Raw genomic sequence first — 27,001 nt, forward strand, 5'->3', positions numbered from 1 at the left:
GAAACCCTCTGTCAATGAAGTTGTTTTTATTGCTTGATAGGTACCCACCTATTCTCGAAGATCTCCTTTTGTCTGCCTTGGTTGGTACAACATAAGAAACTCCGGGTTTCATGTCCATGTACTCATTAGTACTATCACTGCTGGGAGAGGTGAAACATCCATCAAATCATGATTAAATAAAATGGGAAATGGGGGAGCACACAAGGGCCAGTCTCTATCTCCCCATCCCTTTTTGAACATAAGAGGCTGCTTTTATTTAAAGAAAGCACTGCCAAGTTTCAATAAGGAAAATCTTGTTCAGTAAGGTATGAGTTTTTAATATTCAACATTCGGGTCCAATCCCCAGGAATTAGATGGCCTTTTTTGTGTTCAATTGTAGATGGAACTCAGGTCAGAAATTTCCCATCTCTTGACACCAGGGATTTAATGAGAAGCAGAGAACCAAAACCATTATCCCACATTACTTCAAACTCTCTAAATTAGCCTCAAGAGAGACAAGATGAAAGAGACAAAGAACCAGAGCTTCTGAGATGTGTTATTAGTGGGGGAAGACAGACAGAGATCCCTAACATATAGCAACTGATGGAAGAAGGTTTAAAAAAACCAAGTTTGGTTCAGATAAACACCAATAATTTGGATGATTTTCTGAACCATCTGGACCTCTTGAATCTGCAACATTTGGCTGGAGAGTCTTCAAGATTTCTAGTACTTCCTGCTTCTGATTAGCATAGAAACACCATGACAACAATCTCCTTCAGAGTGTGCTGGTGGTTCCAATCCCATATGGGATCCCAAAGCACAAAAACACTACACAGGACTGAACAATTTAGGCCATTACTTCAGAAAGTTAAAAAATATATAAGGGGCCAAGGTTTTAGAAATAAGGCAAAGTGGCTCATTTATTCATATAAAGAGGATGGACAAAGTGAGAGAGTGGCATGGACATATATACACTACAAAATGTAAAATAGACAGCTAGTGGGAAGCAGCCACATAGCACAGGGAGATCAGCTCGGTGCTTTGTGACCACCTAGAGGGGTGGGATAGGGAGGGTGGGAGGGAGGGAGATGCAAGAGAGAAGAGATATGGGAACATATGTATATGTATAACTGATTCAGTTTGTTATAAAGCAGAAACGAACACACCATTGTAAAGCAATTATACTCCAATAAAGATGTAAAAAAAAAAAAAAAAGAGGATGTGCACTAGAGAAACTAACAAAAGATGGTTTGGTTTATACTGTATTTTACTTCCACTTGTCACTACTCAAAGTTTACAGGATTGAAAAAAAAATTAAAAAGCTTCACCTAGGATTTAAAACTTTAGCCAGAGGTATAGAAAAACACTTTAGGAGGTAACCGCCTATCAACAATATTTACCAAGGTCTCCTTGAGGGCCTGGGGTTAAGTTTAGGAGACAAGTCTTGCCTTCTCAAAATGTAGGGGATATAGTAAATAAAAAGGAAAGAGGAAACCCACCACACAACTGCAGAAATATAAAGTATAAGGGATTAGGCATGATTACTATGATTTCTGTTGGGCAGGGTAAATCTAGGAAATCTTAAATGGCAGATCTTAACAACACTTGGAAAGAAAAGGCAAGACGTGGCACAGAATTCTATTCTGGTTGTAAACTACACCAATTCTCCTTAAAGGAACTTGAAGCCTTTGACACATCACTCAAATTCAGAATGGTATCAAGGATGAAAGAGATGAAAATGGGGCACAATTTTTAAAAATGTGCTGGAGTAGTTGTGCCTTTGAGAGCATGAGTTAAGAAAAGAAAGGGTAAGGTATACAGAAATAATTCAGAGGTAGATGGTGAGAAACTTATGGGCAGAGAGCTGTTTGGAGCTCTTTGCCATTCTGTTAAAGGTTTTAAAGGAATTTACTGTGACAATTTGGCAGCCTTTCCCACTTTCCCTATAAACAGTGTCTCACTGTAAAGATGCATACAGTACCTGGCTCAACAGTATAAAGAGAATGACACACAAGAACAGAACGATGGTAAGAGAAATAGGTACAGAATTCATTCAATTGAATAGAACTAAAGCTTAGAAAAACACTAAAGATGCATTTTTAAGAATCAACAAAAATTTAAGTTCAACACTATTTCAATCTTTAAAAACACCATTTGAACTTTCTAAACCATTAATCACATTTAAATGATTTAATAATTCTGATTTTGTACCTCAAAGTACCTCAGGTTCACTTTTTTAAAGAATCAGCCTTGATTGTAAACCCTCATGACTCCATGAACTGCCTGCCAACAGCTATTTATGTAAATCAGTCTTACCAGGAAGACTCCTTTGAATGGAGAAGGTTTTTATAAAGCGCCGCTTCTGCGTGATCTTCCTGCTTTGAGCAAATAAATGAATCACGCTTTCTTCTCAAAAAATTCAGAAGATCACCGTAGCAACAATATTCTGTAATGACCAGGGTGGGCCCTACGAGCATTTAAGAAAAGGTTAGAAAAAGGTGAGATATACAGACCATCCAGCCTCCCATAAAAATGCCCAAGGGTGATCATGGCCATTCACACTCAGGTTCAAGGCTAAGCCTACTTAGTACAAGTACAATCCTATCTATTAACATTGCTTAGCAAAAAGCAGCAGAGTAACCTTTTTACCTGAATTTCTAAGTGATTAGGGGCCATGCATGACTGCTGGTTTTAGACAGGAGTTATAGCTTTCACCGTTATATTATTATCAAGCTTCCTATATGAATCCTTTGATTCACTTCTGTTTACAATGGGGGCTTCACGCCTCTTGGTAAGTTATTATGGAAATGATGATGAGCACAAAAAACAACTGTGGCATAATAGAAAAACCAACCACCAGAACCACCAGCTGAGACTGGGAGGTGGGGGAAACCCTGAAATGACGGGGCATCACCTGTGTTCCAGGGCCTATCTGTCGAACTTTTTTTTTTTTTTGGTGTTGTGAACGCCTAAAAAACTGTAGCTCTGAAGTTAACAGGTAACTAATTAACTCAGGCAGGAATCTCTCAGGAACAATTCGTGATGTGGTGAAGCAACATTTATGGGGGTTGTTTTAAGAAATTATATAAACCTGTCAACTTGACAGTGGCTCTCTCCAGACCTTGAGGAATGGCTCATTTTACACATCTTTGTTGCTTCTGACCAAAATGCCTTCTGGCAACATCACAGAAAGGCTTGATGAGAGGACTAATGACTGCTTCAGAATTGGAAATTTCTTTTTTATAGAAGTGAAGTGTTTGCTCATTTGGTGTATATTTGAGGGCTGGAAGGCTTAGAGGCCTATTTTTAATGATGGTATGTACATGAACATTAACCCTTTAGTGGCTAAATGTCATCCAGCAAAATATAAAAGCTCACAAGGTAAAAGAAAAGCTTTCTGGAGGAGATGAGACATTCTCGAGATATTCAAGAGGTCAATGTCGGTGAGACATACACGACTGTAACTAGGGTATGTCCTGGCTGTCCTGCCTCATGATGATAAAACCTGAAATATACATTCTTAAGTACAATAGCTTGGGTGGTGGGGTGGAGGAATCCAGCAAGAGGTTAGCCGCCTGGGTCAAAATATTGCAAGGAGCTTATAATCAAGCATTGTCAAAAACCATATCAAAATCTCCCATCTTTTGATAATTTGACCCATAACAAGAGTCAGGTTGGCCATGGCCTTACCTCCAATGGTGCATGCTCCAAGAAGATTCACAATATTCACATGATTACCGAGGTAGCTTAAGACTTTGAGTTCAGACATTAGGGCTTCTCGCTCCGTTAAATGGGCACTTGCTAAAATTAAGAAACATCTTATTTTAGCAAAAAACAAATCCGGGGGGGAGCTTGGGATGAACTGGGAGATTGGGATTAACACATATACACTAATATGTATAAAATAGATAACTAATGAGAACCTGCTGTATAGCACAGGGAACTCTACTTCTCTTCACTATATGGTAGAAACTAACACAACATTGTAAAACAACTATATCCGCCCCCCAAAAAAAAACAAAGCCAAAAAAAGACAAATCTGGGACACTGATGGTGAGCATGCACAGTAGCCTGCAGGAACTTACGTTTGAGCATTTTCACAGCAACAGTCATGGCCGCATCTGACTTAATTAGGCCGTATGCAGTGGCCTCAACAACTTTCCCGAAGGCGCCGGCACCCAAGGTTTTCCCTATAGAAAGGAAGACAAGTAAGTGGCAATGGTGTGGTGGGACTGAAGGACTATTTGTGTCATTTCAAAACCAATAAAGAATTTCGGACAAATTTGTCTAAATACACTTCCTTAAAGTGTGCTTGATGCCTAATCTATGAAAGGTGGTGAAATCTCACAAAAAACACTTATTGTTTCAGGTGGAATAAAACAAAGGAAGCTACTGGGGTTCCCTAAAGTCACTGTTATGTGTACACAAAAAGGTTACGTGGAAAGCCCCTGTTGCATACTGACCAAAACTCAGCCTGTTTCTGGGAAACTCCCATTTGTGATCATAAGGAAGTTGCGTTGGGTCTATGTAAACATAATTGTTTCCATTTATCTCCTCAACAACCTTCCACTGTACTTCATACATGGGTTTCTGGTGGAGGGAGAAAGGGAAAGAGGCATCATCTTTTAATGGTTAATGGTTCAGCCATTACAGCGTTCAAGGCAGAGAACAAATAAATGGTTACCTGCAAATATTTGTATGTGAGAATCATCACGATGATACACATCATACCAGCTGCGATCACAAGACCAATCAGCAAAGGCGTGAACAGGGTATGGGCATGGATTTGTTCTAAAATGAAGGAGGAACGTGGAATCACAACCTGTTAGTGGGGTCAGATCTTCACCACGACCACCTTGCCCCCAACTCGCCCACCTCCCACCTTACTGCCCATCACGGCAGAAGTCAAACCAGTTGCATCTGAGCTCCTTGCCTTGATTATTATCTTATTCTTGTTATTCAAAGGAATCTTTTAAAATAACAGCTTTAAACCAGATGACTGTGGAAAAGAAGTTGCGATTTCCATAGCACAAGCATAATGTTACGCTGTCTGTCAGTGAAAAGCGACATCTCAGTGAACTTTGCACTTCAAATTCCTGCCTTGAACTTTAAGGTGTTTCCTTTATGGATATTTTATAGTTTCTTCTTTATGTTCCTGATTTTCCAAATTTTCTACACTGAACACTGAGCTTTTTTCACAACCGAGAAAAACACTTCTAAAGTGTTCTTTTCACTGCACTACCTGAAAAAAAACCTATGATGAAGAACAATGTAAGATTCTTCCCCTCGTTACTCAAAAACTGAACAAACACCACCTTCTGGCACTCGTCTTTGCCAACTCAAGAAACAAAAACCGAGCCCTAAGAATGTAGGTGTCTAGTTCCTTTGTCTTCTGACTTCATACCAATTCATCAATTCATCCACATGGATCATTCAACTTATGTTAGGAGAGCTGGTCACTCATGAATCAAATTTTAAAGATGGTAAAGAAATAGCTCACTAACATGATTTCATAAAAGGTAATGTTAACTTTCTGATATGGTGTCTGGCAATCTGTTAAAAATAACTGATTTTAAATCACAACTTAAATAATTTTTAATTGAATTTAAATATTTAAATTGCCCTGATTCTGTTTCTGTTTAGATATAAAGTAAGTCTAGTTCTCCTATTTTCTTTCTCTACCCCTTTCTAATGGAAACCGTTGGAAATACACAATTAATTTTATATAGATACATATGCACACACATACATACGTGCACACACGCATAAAATACATATAGTACATGGTTACTGCACACATTTTATTAACAAAGTAGCACAGAATGAAACAGTAAGTTTGATGACAATCAAATGTGCAATGTGACTATTACCAGAAATGACATGGCCAGTGATGGAATGGACTTAAAATCATGATTGACATGGGAGGCAGAGCCTAAACATCCCCTTAAATTGGATTAAAAAGAAATATACCTTTGCTGTTACCTTTAAATGCAAAGTTAAAATAGGCAGAACTCTTGCCCACATCGTTGTAAGCCCTGCACTCCACCGTGCCATTGTGCTTAAAGGCACTGTCATCAATGGAGCTGTAAACCACTAGTTTTCCAAACGGTGACACAGATGAGTTTTGGATCTGCACATCCACTGGCCCAACGGGGACAGAACATCTAGCGGGAAAAAAAACAGCAGTGCAGACTTACTCTAGGAAAAAGAATCAATCGATCAAACACATTGGATGTGGCATACTTTTAAAACTAAGTCAGAAGTTTGTAATCAGACATTTCCTTTTACAACTGAAGAGTGTGATGACGGATGAGCATGTCTGTGGTACCATGAGCAAGAAAAGCGCTTGGAAAAGAAGAAAGAGGTTTCAGAGTGAGAAGTGGCTTTGAAATCTGGGCCCAAACACCTATTCTGTTGACTTCCGACTGACTAGTACTTAAACCCTCCAAGACTCATTTCCTACAGCTGTAAACTTGGGGTGGTAATACCCATCTTGGAGGGTTATCGAAAGGATCAGAGATGAATTCAATAAGACGGTTGGTTCATATCCTGGCACACAGTAGCCTTTTATAAATAAATGGTGAAAGAACGTATGAAGGATTGAAAAGGAAGAGCGCGGAGGAGGAAAGCAGTAAAGTCTATGAGGATGAAGACAGGGCCAGCCGCCAAACACCAGAAGTGAGGACCCTACGGCTTGAGGTACGATCATGCCGCTGGGCTGGACTCCAGGTGGCAAAGACTCAGATGACCCTATTTTAAATTATCCCCCCCATATGCCTGGCAATTTTCTATTCCCTTACCTTGCTCTTTACTTTCCCCCTTAGCACTTAACACCTGCATATGGTAGTTATTTATTTCATCTTCTGCCCATCTCTGTCCATTAGAATATAAACTCACAAATGGGACTCAGGTGTTTTGTTCACTAGACCCATGTCTGGCCTACAGGGGGAACTCCATAAATATTTGCTCAACAGATGTCTAAAACTACTGTGGTTGCTTCCCCTGTGGGGTCTTGAACACCCTATTACTCCCCAAAGAAAACACTCCACTAAAACTCAGCTGAGAACAACAATCCTATATAACCTCTTCCAACTTGGTGTTGACAAAAAAGGCCTATTCTGTGAAAAATGAAATTTCTATTATTATCCTTACTATTTAAATGATTGTGACGTTACACTGGCCTGAGTGTAAAATAGCATTTGATGGATAAAAACAGCAATGCTGACCCCATTTTCATCTTCAGGTAATGTGAAAGGACAATTTAAGGTTTAAGTGTGGATTGTGAGGGAGAGGAAGTACAATGCCAGATGTGCTCTGCTCAGGGCCTGGGCACCTCAATCAAGGAGAAAACCTTTTTAAAACACATAGCCCCAAACGCCGCATGTATGTGGTAATTGTGCAATCATTACTTTTTGGTAACTTGGCAATTAACTTCCTAGGTAATTTTTTTCATGATAACTACAGCCACATTTCCCACACATATTACCTCCTGTGTATAGATTGGAAATCTAATTACTCTGTCCTGGAAAATTGCTTTATCTACCTGCAGGGTGGAAATTGCATGATAAATCCAAGAAGATAACCATCAAAATAGAGAAGTCATTCAGTAATCATGTTTCAGCAAACAAAATTCATGTCTACCAAGAAAAATATAGCAATTATGTCCTTTAAAAAGCCCCATGGATAGAAAAAAAAATAATCAAAACAAAGTTTGGTTTTTTTAAAATCTGAAAACATATTTGAAATTCAAGTGAATTGCAGTCCTTTCCTCATGCATGTTAAGTAGTACCCAAAATAATCATCTCACCTCTGTTCGGTTCCTGGACAAAAATACCAATCGATGGTGGGCTCTGGGAATCCTGCTGCTACACACTGCAGCATGCCATTCATGAGCCTGTCACGAGTCAGGATTTCTGGCTTTGCTGCAGGGAGAGAGAAGTGGCCTTATGTCAGACTGCTGGAAAACCTCACCAAGGCTCACTCCACTCTTTCTGAATCCTCAAAAACTTTCTCGAGGCCGAAGCGGACCCCCAGGAGCATGTTGTTCAAAGGGGAGAATCTGAACCAGTGAGTGGAAGGCACAGGGAAGGCAGATGTGAGGGTCTGACCAAGAAAGGCTTTCCCAGTTAGAGCTGCCCAGCCCCCGTGTGGACTGTCCATCCTGCGGATGCCAGGGTCTCCGAGATCTCCCTGTCCCGGGGAAGGCTGAGGTTGCAAGACCACTGGGCAGGGTTTCTGTTTCCAGTGAGGGGGAACCTGAAAGATGGCATCTAATCAGGATTCTAGGATTCCCAACTATCTTAAAGGTGGAAATCCAGTTTAAAGGTTTCCTGCCATCAGGATTTCAAATGATTGAAACTTTCATAGGAATTTCAAGTTATTGCAGGAACTAGAACAGAAGAAATTAGGAGGAGTTATAGGAAAAGAGAAGTATCCCCCCCTCAGAAATTTCCCCTTTTTTTGGGTGGGGGTGTGGAAGGGGGTGGTGCAGATAAGGAGGTGAATCACCCTTTTACAGAGAAGCCAAAACATAAGAGTAAAACCCAGTACGGGCTTTTAACTCCAAACTTTTATTTCAAATACAAAACAGGAACAGAAAATGAGAAGAGGAAACCAGTTCAAGAGTTTAATTTATACATATGTCTAAACCTGAGTATAATCACTGAAAAAGTAAACTGTATCAGCAGGAATGCTCGAATTTGACATTTCTGTGTAACTATAATAATCAACTGATGTTCAATCAAGGGTGCCCTAAAGCACTGAAAATTCTTGAGATTATTTCTAAAGTGAATGGAAGATGAATTTACATACAGTTGTTCTACTGGTAATATATCTGAAGGATTCTAACCCTTTGAGAATGAGTAAGCTCCACTGTAAGCACCTGATGGCAGGGATGGTGATGTGCTCATCCTGCATCCCTGGTACAGCATCGCATGTGCCGACGCCAAGCATGAGCACAGAGCTACAGGCGGCCGCGTGCGGCAGACAGACCTGCACCCCAGCTCCGACACTTGGAGGTTCTCTGCCTTCCACCAAGTCTCCTCGGGTGTCCAGTGGGAATAACAAGAGTACCCATTTCATAGGGATGCTGTGACAACTAAATGAGATGGCGCACACAAAGAACCAAGAATGATTCACAGAGACGAAACAATAAATGTATTAATTACTAATTTATTAGTTATTCATTTATTCAGTTATTCTTTTCTATTCAGAGTACCCACCCTCCTTGGTTAATCAAGTTTGCTACCAATTAGGTTAACTGTTTGCCACTCTAAATATTCTCTTCAATATCTAAAAACTGCTTCAAGATAGCATGATAACGTGTGTGTTTTAACCTGATGCATTGGGAATTTGACATTGATTATGTTGCAACTGATAGGAAAAATATACATGGTCAGAGGAAAAGACTGACAGATCAGAAGCTTATTTCCTTGAAGGAAGGAAGTAGCTGATAAATGACATCTTTGTAGAACAACCTCTCATCTCAGCACCTCACCTCCTTGCAGGCAAATGGCTTGGCAGGGATCAGAGTGTCTGCATGCATGGCACACCCACCTGTCATTCAACCTGGCCCTGCTGATGCGCAGGCCATTTGGCTAATATACACAAAAGAGCAACACTCCAAAAGCAGTCTCAAGGTAGGGGCATCCTTGAGAGTTTGGATCCAATGCCAGCTTTCACAAATAGAGCAAGAAGACAAGCCATCGTCTTACGAAAGCATCCATCTGGCAAATTTCATTTAATTATCATGGGCAACTGTGTGATCAGGCTGAAAAGTAGGACGTAACACAGAAAGCAGTGGAACTTTAGGAGAATGCTATTTGCTGAAGACTGCAGGCACCATACGGCAGGTCTCTCTGGACTCAATTCAAGTGTCATCTTCTTTTCCAAGCCATTCTCAACTCTCCAAAGCCAAGTTGGTTAGTTTCGCCTCCCTACTCCTGAAGCCCTTTAGAGCACCTGACGCGCTTATACAATATCCTGGTGTGCCTCCTCCTCCGTCACACTGTATGTTCTCAAGGGCAAAGACCATGTCTCACTGACTGTACCTCTGACTCCTAGCAGAGTCTGACCTATGGCAGACATACAGTAAGAGCTGTTGAATGATTAAGTCCCCCCAGAGGAACAAGTCCCTCATATTCCAAAGGAATTCAAAAAGGGACCTGGAAGAACAGCCTAATGGTGATTTTTCTGTGTAGGGGCAGGATTTACACTGTTTTTGCAATAGTGGGCCATGACATAAGAAATCCACACATATACCTGGCTATGTGATTTATTTTTGCATACTGAGATTAATGATGAGAGGGGAAGGTCTACACGTAGATAGTAAAGATAACTGGATAGGACTCAAATGGGAATCAAGTTCTTAAGACAGATCTCCTCGTACCAACCTTCCTTTTGTCATTCATTCTTCCTAACGCTACATGACAGATTTTTAGTGGAATTAAATATTACTCAGTATGGGGGAAAGGGCTGAAAGGATGCCTGATGATGTTCACGGTGGTTATCTCTGAGTAGCAGGGTTATGGATAGTTTCTAGTTCATTCTTTTGACTTAGTTTCTAATTTTTTTTTTTTTACAGTGAACACATAGCTAATAACAAACCTATAAGACATTTTTTAATTAAAAAAAATTGGGGGCTTCCCTGGTGGCGCAGTGGTTGAGAGTCCGCCTGCCGATGCAGGGGACACGGGTTTGCGCCCCGGTCCGGGAAGATCCCACATGCCGCGGAGCGGCTGGGCCCGTGAGCCATGGCCGCTGAGCCTGCGTGTCCGGAGCCTGTGCTCCGCAATGGGAGAGGCCACAACAGTGAGAGGCCAGCGTACGGCAAAAAAAAAAAAAAAAAAAAAAAAGGAACAGCTGAAAATTACATAATCAATTGCATTTAGCTTTGGTTGCAAGTGCTCTAAGATCCAAGCCTTCTAGCATGACACCTGGTAGCAGTTATACAACGGCCAGGGCTGGCAAAAGGTACGCTCTGGCTGACCTACTTGTTCCTGCATGCTGGTTAATTAGGCAGATTTTTAAGCTACTATCCCAACCTAACCTAAGGCTAATAGAGCAGCTTTTGTCCTGTTAGACCTTAGGCTGGCAAACCAAGCTCAGAGGGCTCCTCAAACTTCAGTGTGCATTTGAAGCATGAAGAGATGAGGCTAAAATGCACATTCCTGGGCCCCATCTCCAGAGATTTAATAAGTTGAGTATCTGACCCAGCAAAGGGCTTTTTTAGAGAATCTTCAAGGGACCCTATCAGGGCCGGGACTAGAGTGAGGCAAGAAGAGCACCTAAGGCGAGGAATTTAAGAAGCTTCTCACCCTCTAGGTCTTGCAAATACAGGTTGGCACCCTGAGTGAGCACCTCCTTAAATTTGGCAACCTAGGCATCTCTCCTGCCTCATCCTAATTCCAGCCCTGTCCCTAATGTTGGTGACAAGAGACCTCATTGTGAAAAGGCTAAATTACACGAGTACCGTTTGGGCTGTACATGGCAAGTTGCACTACAAAAAATGTTTAATGCATAAAGAATGAGCTAGGTATAATTCTGATTCCTAAAAATGAAAATCTGGGCTCATCTGCATTTTGTAAGTGCCTCAACGCACCGTCTAAGGCATTAAATATACATTTTGCTTTTAAAGACACATAACTCCCTGCAATTCTCCAGGTTAAATCTGAGCAGTGTTTTCTTAGATATTCTGCAATCAGCAGTATACCAAATGACACATTCCTTAATTCCTCCCAAGTTGGAGGTTTAGATAAGCCTAAGAGGTGTATAAGCTATGTATTTCCTGTGGAGATAAAAATTAGCCTTGCCTCCTTTCAAAGCATTGTGGACCTCAGTCATCTGGCGTCTCCGACAACACTGATCAGCTCGTAGGCAGATTTCAGAGTGCTTATAACTCTTCTGAGAATTTATTGCTCATGCAATTAAAAATCCCAACCATGTGCTGACTTACCCCACAGATATGTGATCTTACAAAATATTCCTTTTCACCAACATCATGTCCATACGGAAGGCAAGGACAAATCGAATTTTAAAGAACACAGCACAGACAACAAGAGCTGGGGGGTGGGTGGGAGGAGGTGCACAGGTAACTGGTGGGGAAGCACTGAGTATAGTTCTTGGCTCCACTTAACTACCTCCACCAACTCCTGCTACAAATGTGCATCTGCCCACACTCTCTAATCAGCAAAGAACACAGACTTAAGTGTCCATACAACAAAAGACAAAATGAAGAGGGATCTTACGGGTGGGTATGTTTTTACAATTGTGGGTCCCATGATATTTAATGGCAATACAGCAATGCTTTGTAGCAATTTGTCACGATCATGGTTTGGGTCTGAGTCAAATCTACGTTCCTGCCATAATATCGTTATAATAAAGGAATATAAATCAACTCAAATAGAAGTATTAAAAAGCTCAGGTTAACTTTTACTTATAAAAGGAATATCATACTTTTTTAATACTTAAAAAAAAAAATCCCCAGAACAGACATTTTGAAAATACATTTTGGATACAAACAATTATACATAAAATGGATAAACAACAAGGTCCTATAAGGGAACTATATTCAATATCCTGTAATAAACCATAATGGAAAAGAATATGAAAAAGAATATATGTACTATTTGTGTATGTACAATTCAATCACTTTGCTGTACACCAGAAACACAACATTGTAAATCAACTATACTTCAAAAAAAAAAATAAAAGAAAATACATTTTGTTTTATACATTCTTAAAGATATCCAGCAACTGGCATATAGGTACTTTAATAGAAATTTGTTTAACAAATGAAACAAAACTTCAACTATAGTGTCCTACATCCAGTTCTGTTTAGCAGAGTGTCTATCATTTAAAAAAAAAATCATTCTCCTACTGAAGTGATGTCCTAAATGAAAGGTATGCAATTTTTTAATGTAAAAGGTGAAACAGCAAATATTTTACATTTTAGAGGCCATAGGTCTCTCACAAATACTCGATTCTGCCACAAACATAGCCATAGACATGTAAGCAAATGTGCAAGGCTGTGTTCCAATAAGATTTTATTCACGCACACTGAAATTTGACTTTTATTTTCACATCTCACAAATCTTCTGGTGTTTTTTTTTTTCCAACCATTCCTACCACCCACCCGCCACCCCAAAGAAAGAAAGAAATTCTCAGCTTATGGGCCATTCAAAAACAGGATGCTTGTCAAATCTGGCCAGAGGGCTATAGTTTGCCAATCCTTATTCTAAACAGCCATCAAAAAAGATCTCCCTATCCTGAAAGTTAGCTTTAAAAAAAAATGATGAAACAACTTGGAGAAAGCCTTCCTCAGCCAGAATCACTGTGCCCAATTTACAGGAGCACCATCACTGGGTGACCTAGACAGGGAGGGGGGATGTGTAATATATCACAATGCAACCCTCCCTACTGCCAAGGAGTGCAGGCATGTGATAAAGTGCTACTTTTCTACTCTGTATGAGTAGTGAACTCAATTTGCCACATAATTCAGAAGTGGAAGAGAAGGGTTACTGAAACAATGCCCATGGAAAGATTATGTACCTATTCTTGGATTAATTTAAATTTCTACTACATTATAGATGATGCTGTATACATTTGTAACTGAAGGGGGCTAATTTGATGTAAGAACACATGTGGTTCAATTGGGAAGGAAATTTCCATAGAGCAGAAGTTCCACTAATATGAAAGGGACTACTCATGTTATTTTCACAGAAGTATATCCCAAGTCCAGGGTCAATTCTAGCTGAAGCTTACATGGTTCCAAACCTAAACCTCTTCTCCTGCTTTTCCACCATAAACATGAAATAATGGCCAGACCACACCAACAAAGGGCCTAACGATCTAGATGGGTTTCCCTGTCCTCCAATTGGTTCAGCGATTAAACAGATCTCCAAATTACCAACAGACCCCACCAGACCAACTTTCTAATGAGACATGAAAGAAAAATGATACCAACACATTTCCTAAATTTTTTTCAAAATATAAGAGAATCAAACTCTAAAGTAGTTTGCCATGATATTCCTTTTTTCTTCTAATTTAAATGTCTATAGCAATTCTTGCATCCACAGAGATCCTCTTCATAAGGAGAAGGAGATATTAAGGTGCCACATCAGAAACAACACTCATGGGCTTCCCTGGTGGCTCAGTGGTTGAGAGTCCGCCTGCCAATGCAGGGGACACGGGTTCGTGCCCCGGTCCGGGAAGATCCCACATGCCACGGAGCGGCTGAGCCCGTGAGCCATGGCCACTGGGCCTGCGCGTCCGGAGCCTGTGCTCCGCAACGGGAGAAGCCACAACAGTGAGAGGCCCGCGTACCGCAAAACAAAAAAACGAAAAAAAAAACAACAACACTCATAACTCCCAAGCAATTTAAGAACAAAAACTCATTTCAAGTTCAGGAAAAGAAAATAAAAACAGACTTCAGATACTGTCAAGTCTCAAATTACCTATAAAAAAAATAATGTAGAAAGATAAGAAACTATTTTTATATAGATTAACTACCCATACTAAGAAGATCTGAAAATTATTCCTTAATTTGGAACTGTCCTGCAAGCCATCACAGCGTATCTTCCGTGACATATGTTCGAGACATAGGAGCATGAAAGATGACAGATGATAACCTTATCAACTTCCAGGCACTTAGCTGAGGTCGCTCATTTGAGATTAAACAAGATAATTATAAACTTTAAATAATCATTTGGTTGGTTTCTTTAAAAACTCAGTCACATCATTTCAGAGTCCCACCCTCACACACCACAATGTCTCAAAATGGTATCAAATACGGGTTAAAGAAATTATCAAATAGCCATGCAATGAGATTACCAAAGTAATACTGTAGAAGAAATATTATGGCATGGAAGATTGCTTACAGTGCATTCACTGCTCAGCACCAAAGCACACAAGGTTAGTTAGCGAAAGAACCTCATTCTTGTTCCACCCCCACAAAAAAAAAAAAGTTTTAAAAATGGTCTGTAAAGATATATATAAGAGATATATTAGCACTGGTAATCCATAACATGTAAATAAACTTCAAAAGGTACAATTAAAACTTGTTTGATTCTTATTTTTGCCTATTTGTGTTTTCAAGTTATCCTATCCTTCACATAACATTTTTATAATAAGAAAAAATTGTTTAAAGCTAAAAACACATGTATACAAATGTTTGCACAAACCAGGCTACATTCTGGTTACTGTGGTAGCCTTACAGCAAACTCTCAAAAGCAAGTAAATAAATCAGAGAAAGGAGGTCTGTTTAGCACTAGCTTTATTTAATGTTGAAGAATTCCAGTAATTTAGTATAGGAGTAGGTCTAATAGAATCCACCTAGTAGGAAAAAAGAAAAGAAAAAACAGAAAAACACTAAACAGCAAAGCTTCTCAAGTAAAACTTGATAAGTGTATTAGCAGTAAGTCTTAAAATTGTAGCCTCTACCGCAAGTATGGTTTGGACACCCAAATGTTTGGAAGGCCCTATCATCTTTAAAAAATGGAAATAGAAAGGCTAATAGGTTAAGAGGTAGGAAAACATTTCCACCTTCCCAAAAGGCAAAGTCCTAGTAACTTTGTTCTCTTGACTCATGAGGATCTGGAAAGGTGCCCCAAACCCCCAAACTGCCACAGCCACCCCGGGTATTATTTTACCCTGGATAAAGTCACTGAAACTTCCAGCCAGGTGGATGACCCAGATGGCTGGCTGGCTGGCTGGCAGACTGTCCAAAGCCATCTAGCTACACGGCTGTCCTGTTAGGTCTACCCTCACCTACGGCAAATGGTGGGCTGCGCATGTGCTTTATTTGCACAGTGTTGCACTTAGGGTGGCTTCTCCCTGGAAGAAGGATAGCTTAGCTATCCATAACTGGATTTAACTATGACCCAAAATAAAAAATACATAAAAAGCAGCTCAGATTCTGTAGATGTGGTCAAAGGGAAACACTCCCATGAAGAAGCCTCATTCTAGATGATTTATTACTTTGACTGATTTGGGTATATTGTATGATCTATAAATAATCGCTTACACCAGACAGGATGTTAATTATATGATGCCGTGGTTTAGAAATAATATATTATTTAGCATTTCCTTAAATTGTTTCAACCCCCTGTTAACACTCTGCCATAAATGGAGGGAAATCGGTGATTTTGAGAATTAATTTGGTGTAGAGTTCAGCCGTTGTTTGGATATCCAATCGAGCTTAACATTACCGGTGTTCCGTGTAATCCCAAAGATGAAAGGCAAGCGCTTTCATTCTCTAGACCTTACTTGTCCTCATGGCCTTCCTGTACCACCACCTGAGTACCACCATGCTCTCACTCAGCTGATAGGTCTGTCATTAAAGGATAGACCTTTGAGATTGGAGAGGGATCTATTTATGGCTCCCAGATATCATTTGCTACAAATTTTAAATTCATAATACTGATCTGGAAATGCTACCAGATAACACTTTATAATGCTATTAGTGTCATTTTAAGTTACTGGCCAATCAAAACCATAATGAGATATCTCCTCACACCTGTCGGTATGACTATTATTGAAAAGACAAGAAAACAAGTGTTGGTGACAATGTGGAGAAAGAGAACTCTTATATCCTGTTGGTGGGAACATAAATTGGTATAACCATTATGGAAAACAGTATGGACGTTTCTCGAGAAATTAAAAATAGAACTACCATGTGATCCATCAATCCTACTTCTGGGTATAAATTCAAAGGAAACAAAACTACTATCTCGAAGGATTATCAGTACTCCCACGTTCACCGCAGTAATATTCACAACAGCCGAGGTATGGAAACAACCTAAATTTCTTTCAGTGGATGAATGAGTAAAGAAAATGTGGTGTGTGTGTGTGTGAGAGAGAGAGACAGGGGGGCCAAGTGGATAACCAGGGTTAAAATATGTGTTTGGCCTCTTATTTGTCCTGGATCTGATAAAAACCTTTACTGTATGTCATTTATTGTAACCAAAGAGACCATAAGTTTCTAATCCATTATCACAGGCTACCTACAGAATCTCGGTGAGGTCACTTTTTCTAAACATTTGCAGGAATTTTGCAAAGAGTAGTGCCTATTAAGAAAGCACTTTTGGGTAGTTTTATAGTTCTTAGAACTCTATTTTCCTCCCAATTTTGATCTGAAAGGGAAACAAATGGCCATTTTCACCTAAGATATCAAACTTCTTTTTAGAACTAAGAATCTGATTTCTGTATACACCTTCAATAAGCAATTCAAGAGTAATTGTAGTAATGAAAGTTCAATGCAAAGAATCACTGATTTTTTTTGTTTCACTTTTTGGCCATTATAAACCACCTTTAATATCAGTGAGCCTACTTACCAGACCCATGTAAATCATGGCTTGTTAGAGAAGTTAAAAACAGTATTAAAACATTTTCAAGTTTAACGTGTATACATATATTTTTCTCTTAAAGGCTCCACATAAGTGATTAGAACACAAACACACACACACACACACACACACACACGCACAATATCCTCAAATCTACATGTGGAATTTTCAAAACAAATGGATTCTTCAACCACCAAACATTTAACCATTCAAAATCAAGGATCTTCCTGAGCATTTCTCATAGCTGAATCTATTAAGCAATTATGCATCCCTGTCACTGAGTGAAAGTAGCCTGAATTCCTACACTAATAGCATGCATTTATTATTCTGATTTTTATTCATTCTAGTTCTTGCAGAGCACAATTCCTTTCACCCTGGGGGCTAAGCTTATTTACAGAATAAAATATGCAGTAGATCTACATATGTATTTGGCTCAGCTAAAATGGTATGTCAAAATAGACACAACTGGTCCAAGTTTAAATTTTAAAACTATTTTTAGCTTTTGATTTTAAATTTAACATTAAAAAAAATCTTGCCCCATGATACATCAATTAGAATTTTTTTTAATCCAAAAAATAAAGTTAACAAAGAAATTAGCTAACTATATCTGTGAAGAGCAATTGGGACATACTTCATAAGAAACAGATAAAAGATTCACACAAAAATGCTACCTCTGTCAAAGCATTTGGAGATCAAGAAATCCAGCATGTTAGGTTAAGTGAAATAAATGCCTTTATAGTCAGCTTAGTGTTTGTAATAAACTGACATCAATGAAGAGACTCCCTGAAGAGCTTAACCTACGAGGGCAGACACTACACACCCTCATCCGTGTGCCCAGTGCCATGAAGCAGGAGCTCAGTACATGCTGGGAGGTATTTGCGACCCAGGCCCCAGAGTATACAATAGAAAAGGCCTCCTGCACTAACAGGGAATCCAAGAAGGGATAATTTGGGACAGTTCAGGCCATTTCCTCTCTAGTTTCAAACAGGCGTGAATTCACCAGCAGGGGTCATTAACACCGATCCTATCGGATGGCAAATTAGGCTGGTAAGTAAAAAGGTAGCAATTTTGTCACCCTGAGAAAAGCAAGGGTGACTTCAGAGATGTCTTTCTAAGGTCAATGACTCATGACTGACTGGCAGACCACACACACTGGCAAATGGAAGCAGGAAAAAGGGGGAAAGAGACAGATCTTAATGCACCCTGGACCTTGAAGCCAGGGAAAGAGAAATGCAAACGACACAATTTTATAAAGTTCCCAACTACTATGCTTCTGAAAGTGAGGCCTGTCGAGTAGGCCATGTCCATGATCTACTGGTACTGGGGACCTAAGCATAGAAACCGAGACTAAGCAATTTGACTTAATTGTATCCGTTGAAATCTAATAATAAAAAAATCCATTCTTGGATTTTATATATCTTTGCTCTTTTCCATCTCACTTCTCTAGTGACTGGTTCTTTCTGTATTTTATAATAAGTATTGATCTAATACAATAAGAAGTATTGTATTTTATAAGAAATTAAAAATACAAAAGGTCCTTTACCACAGACAGTTTGAGAAGCACTGCACTAGAACACCCTAAATAAAGTTTTGTATGGACAGTATGGATATGACGCTTGCAAGGATATTGATTTACCTGAAATCATCTCTTCAATTACTTGAACAGTAAGCAGGTAGTTTTGCCCATGTGTAATACACTAAACTTCTGATTAACAACTGAATTAATCTAGAGATATTTGAATTGCAGGCCAATGAGATACCACATAATCAAAATTGTCCCCAGGAACTGAGATGTTAATTAACATGTTTCCCTTGGAAAAGGAGAGTTCTGTGGTCATACAAATGTGAGATATATGCTCATTCCCATGCCTCCTCCTGGGCAGGCAAAATACACGTTAGCATATGAAGGATGCTGAGAAGGTCTGTAGTTAAGAAAAATGTTTATGCAGATGTGATGCTCTTTATCTAAATACATGTTAACACCTTGTTCAGGAAACACGATTTTGGAAATGCTGGAATTGACAAAAGACTCCAGATTAGCAATCAAAAACCTGTCTTGAGTGTCACTTGCTAGCTGCTTCCTGTCTTCATTTGTAAAGGGATCACGCTCGCCATGTAATAAGCTCCTGGAGGACAGGGAATTGGCTCCCATCGTGCAGCCCAACACACACAAACTGTTACTAAGCTGTTCTCTAGGGAATGTGCCAGGTTGTCTCCTCACGCCCCACCCCACCCCCCGCCATGCCCCGGATGGCTAATTCCGATGGTCATTTTGTGGGCCGGTCCCTTGGGATTCCATGTCTTTGGAGGCCTCCTGCCTCTGGTCCCCTGGCTGGTGTGGTGTGGCAGGCACCTGCCACCCTTCCTGGGAAATGCAGGGGGCCCCAGAGCAGAGCAGGCCTTACATTTGGCAAAAGTCCCAGCTGGTGAGCACAGCCCCAGGCATCAGCCTCTGTGCACAGAAGCTGCCCCAAGACACTGTGGGATGTGGGCCACACAGGGCTCAGGTGTTCAGGTTCCCACGTCCACTGCCATCCTCCCACCCTAAACCACCTGTTCCCTTCTCCCACAGCCTCCACGCGATACGCAGTGGGGACCCACTGAGCTGAGCGATACTGCATTCATCTCACACAAACAATACCCCAACATGGGCTTCCCTGGTGGCGCAGTGGTTGAGAGTCTGCCTGCCGATGCAGGGGATATGGGTTCGTTCCCTGGTCCAGGAAGAACCCACAAGCCGCGGAGAGGCTGGGCCCGTGAGCCATGGCCGCTGGGCCTGCGCGTCCGGAGCCTGTGCTCCGCAACGGGAGAGGCCAGAGCAGTGAGAGGCCCGCGTACCGCAAAAAAAAAAAAAAAAAAGAATACCCCAACCCCGAAAGAGAAAGTGTTGTAATGAGAAATTGTTTGTCAGGGCTTGATAGCACTTCTTTCCCACCTAATACCATAATCTAGCTCCTATTCAACCTCCGGCTCCCCATTTCAACAATCAGTAAGAATACATTCTCCCTCAAACTGTTTGCTATTTTTAACTTCTATGGCTCCTCTGTTGACTTCAAAGGCAGCACCCAGCATCTGAGTGCCAGCTACAAGGTCATGTGGTCAGTGAAATGTAGGACAAGGAATTGGTTTTTGTACACAGTCTTCCAACCACCAAACCACGAGGTCTTTGTTAAGGTCAAATTATCATGAAACGTTATTGACCCAGTACACAGTGAACTCAGTGCAGCAGCTGTTACAAACACTAGCCACAACTTAAAAGAATAAAAAAATAAAAAGATAAGGAGCCATTCGTTCTACTCACTGTTCACGTAAACATTAAATGTCACAGAAGAATTTGCATCAGAATTGGACACGAGAAATGTGTAAGTGCCTCCTTCGGTCCCTTTTAATCTGGTTAGATGAAGTTCACTTACATATCTACAAAGAAAGGACAACCCATCAGTCACCTGTGGACGGCCGGCCTCGGAGCGTGTGGCTTTATCAGTTTCTACCTGGAAATACATGCTTATTTTGGAAAAATATGCCCCACTTAATTCAGTATTAACAAGATCCACATTAACAAACAAGAACACACATATGTATTTCATTTGGGACAGATGCCTGGCGTGTGAGAATACAGAGTGGGGAAAGGCTCTCTCGGCATTAAAGCAACCTCACAGACATGGCAGCCTCTTCCTCTTCCTGAGCTGTCCCCACGGCCGCATCCTTCTCTGCCCTGTTCAGCCTCCCTCTCATCAGTGTCCTGAACTCGCCCGCCCTGCTTTAACAGCACCTGCCTGGCAAAACGCCAGGCTGGCAGGCATCTCCATGTAGGTGTCTCCATGCAGATGCTTCAGGGTCACACGGCAAGGTCAATACCGCTGCCCTCACCTTCCTTCTTGTGACACCACCGTCTCCTGGCTTTCCTCCTACCCACCGCCCCCCCACCCCCCGCCGCTGCTTCTTCCCAGTGTCCTCTGCAGCATGTGCTATTCGACCTTCTGTTTCACCGCAAGGACATCACAGATGGCTGTGATAACTGAGCACGCAGTACCACCATCGGGGGCATTACTGACACGGGCTCCAGCATGGACGGAGCGCCCTGGGCGCCCCTTGACCCCCACAACCGACTCGACACTCGGTGGCTGGTTCAGTCTCTCCTCTCACACTGCACGTGCTCCCTGGGCAATCCACGCTCCCCTGAACTTCTTACTGTCTGCTCACAAATCCTGACCTCTAGTCCAGACCTCCCTGTCCTATGCCTTCTTCCTCTACAGACCTATGCTCACATCCCACGCCCCCCAGTCCAGAATGCCCCTGGGACTGGACTGTGGCTCACCCACACCCTTTCTTCTGTCCTTTCCCCTCCCTACCCTGTTCCCCCCAACTCCCCGCCAGGTCTCTCTCTCCTTTAATGAAGACCCTGCCTGTGAATCCCTCCCGCAGGCGCTGCATCCAGGGAAGCTGACCTACGATACATTCTACCTGAACACCCCCGCTCCAGATCCCACAGTCAACCTCAAATTCAACAAACCCCAAGCTGAGCTCATTGCCTTTGCCCCCTCCCTCTCGAATAGTACTGCCTCTTACCATCCAACCTGGCTGCCACAACCAGACTCCTGAGAGCATCCTCAGCTCCTGCCTCTTTCCTAGCCCTTCGATCACCTTTAAGGACGAAGCCTGGACACCTCCCAATCCATGCTCTTCCCTCCAACCCTTAGACCGAGGCTCAGGACAGCATCCTTTCTTATCCACACTCTTACAACAGCCAAGAGCTCCTGACTAGGACGAAATACTAACTCTATCTAGGCACCTACCTCTTATCAGTCGTGGGCTCTTGATCAAATGAACCCATCTAGGTCTCAGATTCCTCTTCTATAGAAAGAAGGGAAGTAAGAGTGCCTCCTCATCGGATTTGTGAGGACCAAAATTATTGAGTTAATGTACATGAGGGACTTTGAACAGCACATGGCAGGAAAAAAGCACACACAGCTTACATGAAGTGTCACTATTGCTACTGTTTTTATTGTAAGTGTTTTGAGGATCAAATGAGAGGTCTGGGGCTTCCCTGGTGGCGCAGTGGTTAAGAATCTGCCTGCCAATGCAGGGGACACGGGTTCGAGCCCTGGTCCAGGAAGATCCCACATGCCACAGAGCAACTAAGCCCGTGCACCACAACTACTGAGCCTGCGCTCTACAGCCCGCGAGCCACAACTACAGAGCCCATGTGACACAACTACTGAAGCCCATACGCCTAGAGCTCGTGCTCCTCAACAAGAGAAGCCACAACAATGAGAAGCCCATGCACCGCAACAAAAAGTAGCCCCGGCTCACCGCAACTACAGAAAGCCCGCATGCAGCAACGAAGACCCAACACAGCCATAAATAAATAAGTAAGTAAGTAAGTAAAAATTAAAAAAAAAAAAAAAGAGAGAGAGAGAGATGTCTGATGTAAAAGAAACTTAGGTTCCCCGCCTGGCCCAAAGATGCTTAATGATTTTTAGTTTTCTTACAGTTTTAAAAAAATGATTAAAGGCAATAACATTTCTCTTTCTCTGAAGAGAATTATTTAATGTGTCCTAGTATATGCTAGTCACTGCTATGAACTATCCTCAGAACTCTAGGAGAGAACTATCCTCCAATTTACAAACAAGAAAACTGACGCATGGACTTTTCTGTGTGCTCTAAACACACAGCAAAATGAAATGATGACGACTCAGGAAGCAGCCCCAAACTTCCTTCTGTATCAGCTGTCCTCTCATACATTGACGGGTCACAGAAATAGGATCCGGTAAGCCAAGGGGACGGGGTCGGGGGAACGTGTAATTCCCCAAACAAGGCCCTTTTCTTACCTGATGTTACTTTCATTCTCAGACTTGGGGTAATCTTCCCACTTGTCAGTGGAAGTTCTGTTCATATATATCCACTGTCGATGTTCAGGTTTGGGATATGCCTCATACTCGACAACCAGATCCACATTCTCGCCATCGTTTACAAATACTGTTGTATTCATCATAGGGAAGATGTTAATGAATCCTTTATCTAATCACAGCAGAATGAGACAGAAAGAAACTGTTATCCCCAAAATGTTATCTTGACAAATAACAAAACTTCATCTTTGGATTATAAAGATATTGACTGATTTCCAGTATTAATTGGCAATGACAAGTAAGAATTTTGACTAGCCATTTTACACTTTATTTTGCTCTTGGAGAATCATAGTCATAAAGTGAGAAAGGACACATGTTGGAAATGTTTATTCTCTTATCTCTGTCTCTTAAGCAAGTCTGTTAAAAATCTATCACCATCTTATAAGTCTTCTAGAACTACCAGTCCTGATGTTTATTAGGCTAAAAAGTATTTGGACTAAATAGTTAGCCCATACCCAGATCCAAGATAATTGTATATGTGATAAGAAGATGTCATAAATCAAGAAGGGGAAGAGAGCCCCAATATTTAATAAAAATGTTGCAAGAATGTCATTTAGTATTTAGAGAAAAATAAACTTAGGTCTTCTTACCATATCATATATCACAAATGAATCTAAGACAGCATTTTAATAATTAAACCATATTTTTAACTACAGAACGGAATTTACTTCTATCAAACTTTGTGGAGGGAGGGCAAGGGGAGTTTTCTAGGCTTTTTAGAAGCAACCAAAGAAATAAAAATCATAAAAGACAAATCTAAATACATAAACATTTTCAAAAAATATCTATATATAGGAAAATTAATTAAGGTAATAGGAAAAAGAGGACATAAAAATATAGAAGGAAAAATAAACTACTAATTTAAATAAGGCATTCCTTTTCACATATTAAAAGTAGCAAAACTTCAATAAAGCTGTTAAAAAATAATGTATATCCACTCTGGAAAAATAGCAAAACTAATCTGAAATAAACTCAATAATTTTGCAAGTGTAATTAAAGTAGCACTTTGTAAATGGGCACAACTCTTTTGGAAAGCATTTAGCAATATAGATTTTTAAAAATTATCTATTTTTCAATTTAATCCAGAGAACTCTTCTTAGTGAGGTAGATGGCTACGTGCAAAAAGAAGTGTTATTTACCCTAGTCATAATAATTTTAAAAATGAGAAAATAGAGAACTGGCTAAGTAAATAAAGCAGCCCTTAGAAATTATTATATAATAATAACAATACAAGGAAGAGCTTGAAAAAGACCATCATAAAATAATTGCCAATATCATATTTATAGCCTCCATTTATGGAATGCTTACTATTAGAACTGCCTTAAGTTCTTTAGCATACACTTTATTTAATAATTATGACAAACATTTAACTTATAACAATACTGAAAGAGAACGCTTGTAACCGCTAATTATAGATGAAAAAGAAATCAAGTCCTGGAAAGCCATATAGCTGGCTACCCAAAGCAGAGCCTATATGTGAATACAGGTCTGTAAGAACCCAAGGCTGGTCTCTTTACTGTTGCACAGCCTAGAGTCTCCACATACTTTAAGTGAGAAAGAGAGAGAACATAAAATTGTATGTATAATTAAAATCCTGTTGCATATAAAAATATAACCATATACCAAATCCTAAAAAAGGTTATATCAAGTTTGTGGAATTATGGAAGAGTTTTAATCTTCCATTTATTTTTCAAAATTTGAAAGTTAATTATAACGTTTTATATTGTCATTTAACCAAACAGTGCCCTTGTCTTTGGCACTGTTTGGTTAAATATATTGATAGCCCCCATGAGGTTGACATTAGAGTATTTGACTCTCCTTTAGTTTCCTACAGATTCAGAATAAAAAAATGGGGTCAAACTGTCCTTTGTGTCAACGGAAAAGATATTTTTCAGGTGAAAATCAAAAATCATCCAAATGAAATTAAAACGCCACTTTGTTCTAATACCCGAATCATAAATGGTACACCCCTGCCATTCTTTAAGCTAATTTAGATTAATTTTGAGGAAATAAATGTTTTGTCTGAATGTCACATTAAATTTTCAGGTACTCAAGGTCATAAATTCAAAGATATCACACAATGCAAAATATTCAAACACCACAGACAACAATATTTCCACTGATTTCTCTCCCTATCATCACGTACAAAACACTAAAGTTCTCCTGAGTTTTCTATAGTCCAGTTTGCTCAATATAGTTTTATGTCCTATAATAGGACACAGCTTCAAATTCATGAAGTGTAAGAATTATTAGACTCAAAGAACCCCACCTGGGTTGTTACAGAGGATGACTTAAGAAATTGATGAGACATTAACATTTAATCAAGTGCAAACACTGTGCCGGGCACATCTGCAAAATATATGGCCTTTCTCCCTCCACAGCCTTGGGAGTTAGAGGCTATGTTTCTTGGAAGAGAAAATGCAGGCAGAGTTAAAGTGGGGTGCATTTGAAAGTTAAGTAAGTGGCAGAGCTCCAACTCAAAACCAGGTTGGGGCCACCCGGAAGCCTTGTGTTTCGCGCTACTCCACACTGTGTCCAAATCCTACTCCCAGCCCCTAAAGAAATTTGTTTTCTCTTTGTTTCTTACTGTTCGTCCCATCCCGACCCACTCCTGAAATAGTACAAGGCCAGATTCAGGTTTCACGGCCTCAAGTCTTTCCAGTTATACAGCTATATTCTTGGAAATTGATGAATGGATTTTAAAAATCTGATTACATACAACAATAAGCTCCAAACATCCTTACTAATTGCTTTCTGGAGCTGAAGCTGATATATCAACATGCTCCCTAATCAACTTAGCAAATTAGCACTTATGGAGTTTAATATTTTAAAAGCATAGCCTTTTATTCAAATTAATAAATGGTTCACAATCATGTTTAGGGACAGAGTAGTACCCTTCCTCTGGGCTGGCTCTGTAATTGCAAGTAAAGTGTCTTTTTCACATTCAGTCTGGTGAGATACTTTCCGTTACAACATGGGCAGAGACGCCAAAATCATATGAGATTATTGTGGGATAAATCGCAGACCTCTAACACTGTTACATAAATTATTGAAGAAATATGGGGAAAAGGAGAGAAATGAAAACAAATATCACATCATTTTATTATTGCTCATGATGAATTTCACCACCCTACAAGTACTTAAAGTCAAGCGCTGAGAATATGGTTGCATTAAAAAGACAAGAAAATAGATTAAATGCAAACAGTACTCAAAAGACAAGAAAAGTGTAAACAAAGTAATTTTAAAATTATTATTGGGCTTCCCCGGTGGCGCATTGGTTGAGAGTCCGCCTGCCGATGCAGGGGACACGGGTTCGTGCCCCGGTCCGGGAAGATCCCACATGCCGCGGAGCGGCTAGGCCCGTGAGTCATGGCCGCTGAGCCTGCGCGTCCGGAGCCTGTGCTCCGCAACGGGAGAGGCCACAACAGTGAGAGGCCCGCGTACCGCAAAAAAAAAAAAAAAAAAAAAAAAAAAAAATTATTATTATTTTCAGTAATTCAAAATACCACACTCTGATCTCATTAAGTAGATGCTTGGGAAATAAATATTCAGTAAGATCTAAAGCACGGAAGATTAAACCAGTTGTGTATGCCAGATAATGATGGGGTTAGGGCACAGATTACCATGTTTCAGTTTATGCTCTGTAGAATCAATCAATGACCCATGCCTGGTGGGCTGCCTTCCTGAAGGTTTATGCTACAGCCTATAAGGCTGGAGGACAGGGTGAGGTCAGGGGTGTACTGAGGAGGAGAAGCCAATTCAGTCCTTCCT

At 40.5% G+C, this 27,001-nt stretch overlaps 1 protein-coding gene across 2 annotated transcripts in view; it reads right to left on the reverse strand.

Moving 5' to 3' along the window:
• The window catches only part of KIT (KIT proto-oncogene, receptor tyrosine kinase), an 84,993-nt gene that overhangs the window by 7,524 nt on the left and 50,468 nt on the right, over positions 1-27,001 (reverse strand). Inside the window, exons 6-15 of one of the 2 annotated variants that reach the window (XM_081234806.1) lie at positions 23,153-23,342; positions 20,623-20,738; positions 7,787-7,901; positions 5,962-6,143; positions 4,664-4,770; positions 4,443-4,569; positions 4,065-4,169; positions 3,670-3,780; positions 2,296-2,446; positions 49-140 (exon numbers count right to left, since the gene is read on the reverse strand). In XM_081234806.1, the coding sequence (XP_081090932.1) occupies positions 49-140; positions 2,296-2,446; positions 3,670-3,780; positions 4,065-4,169; positions 4,443-4,569; positions 4,664-4,770; positions 5,962-6,143; positions 7,787-7,901; positions 20,623-20,738; positions 23,153-23,342 (1,296 nt within the window). Of the gene's footprint in view, positions 1-48; positions 141-2,295; positions 2,447-3,669; positions 3,781-4,064; positions 4,170-4,442; positions 4,570-4,663; positions 4,771-5,949; positions 6,144-7,786; positions 7,902-20,622; positions 20,739-23,152; positions 23,343-27,001 lie in introns of both variants that reach the window. The other variant, XM_081234805.1, reaches the window with a different exon arrangement.

Source organism: Mesoplodon bidens (assembly GCF_964165515.1).
Source record: "Mesoplodon bidens genome assembly, chromosome: 1".
In the NCBI taxonomy this organism is placed as follows: Eukaryota; Metazoa; Chordata; class Mammalia; order Artiodactyla; family Ziphiidae; genus Mesoplodon; species Mesoplodon bidens.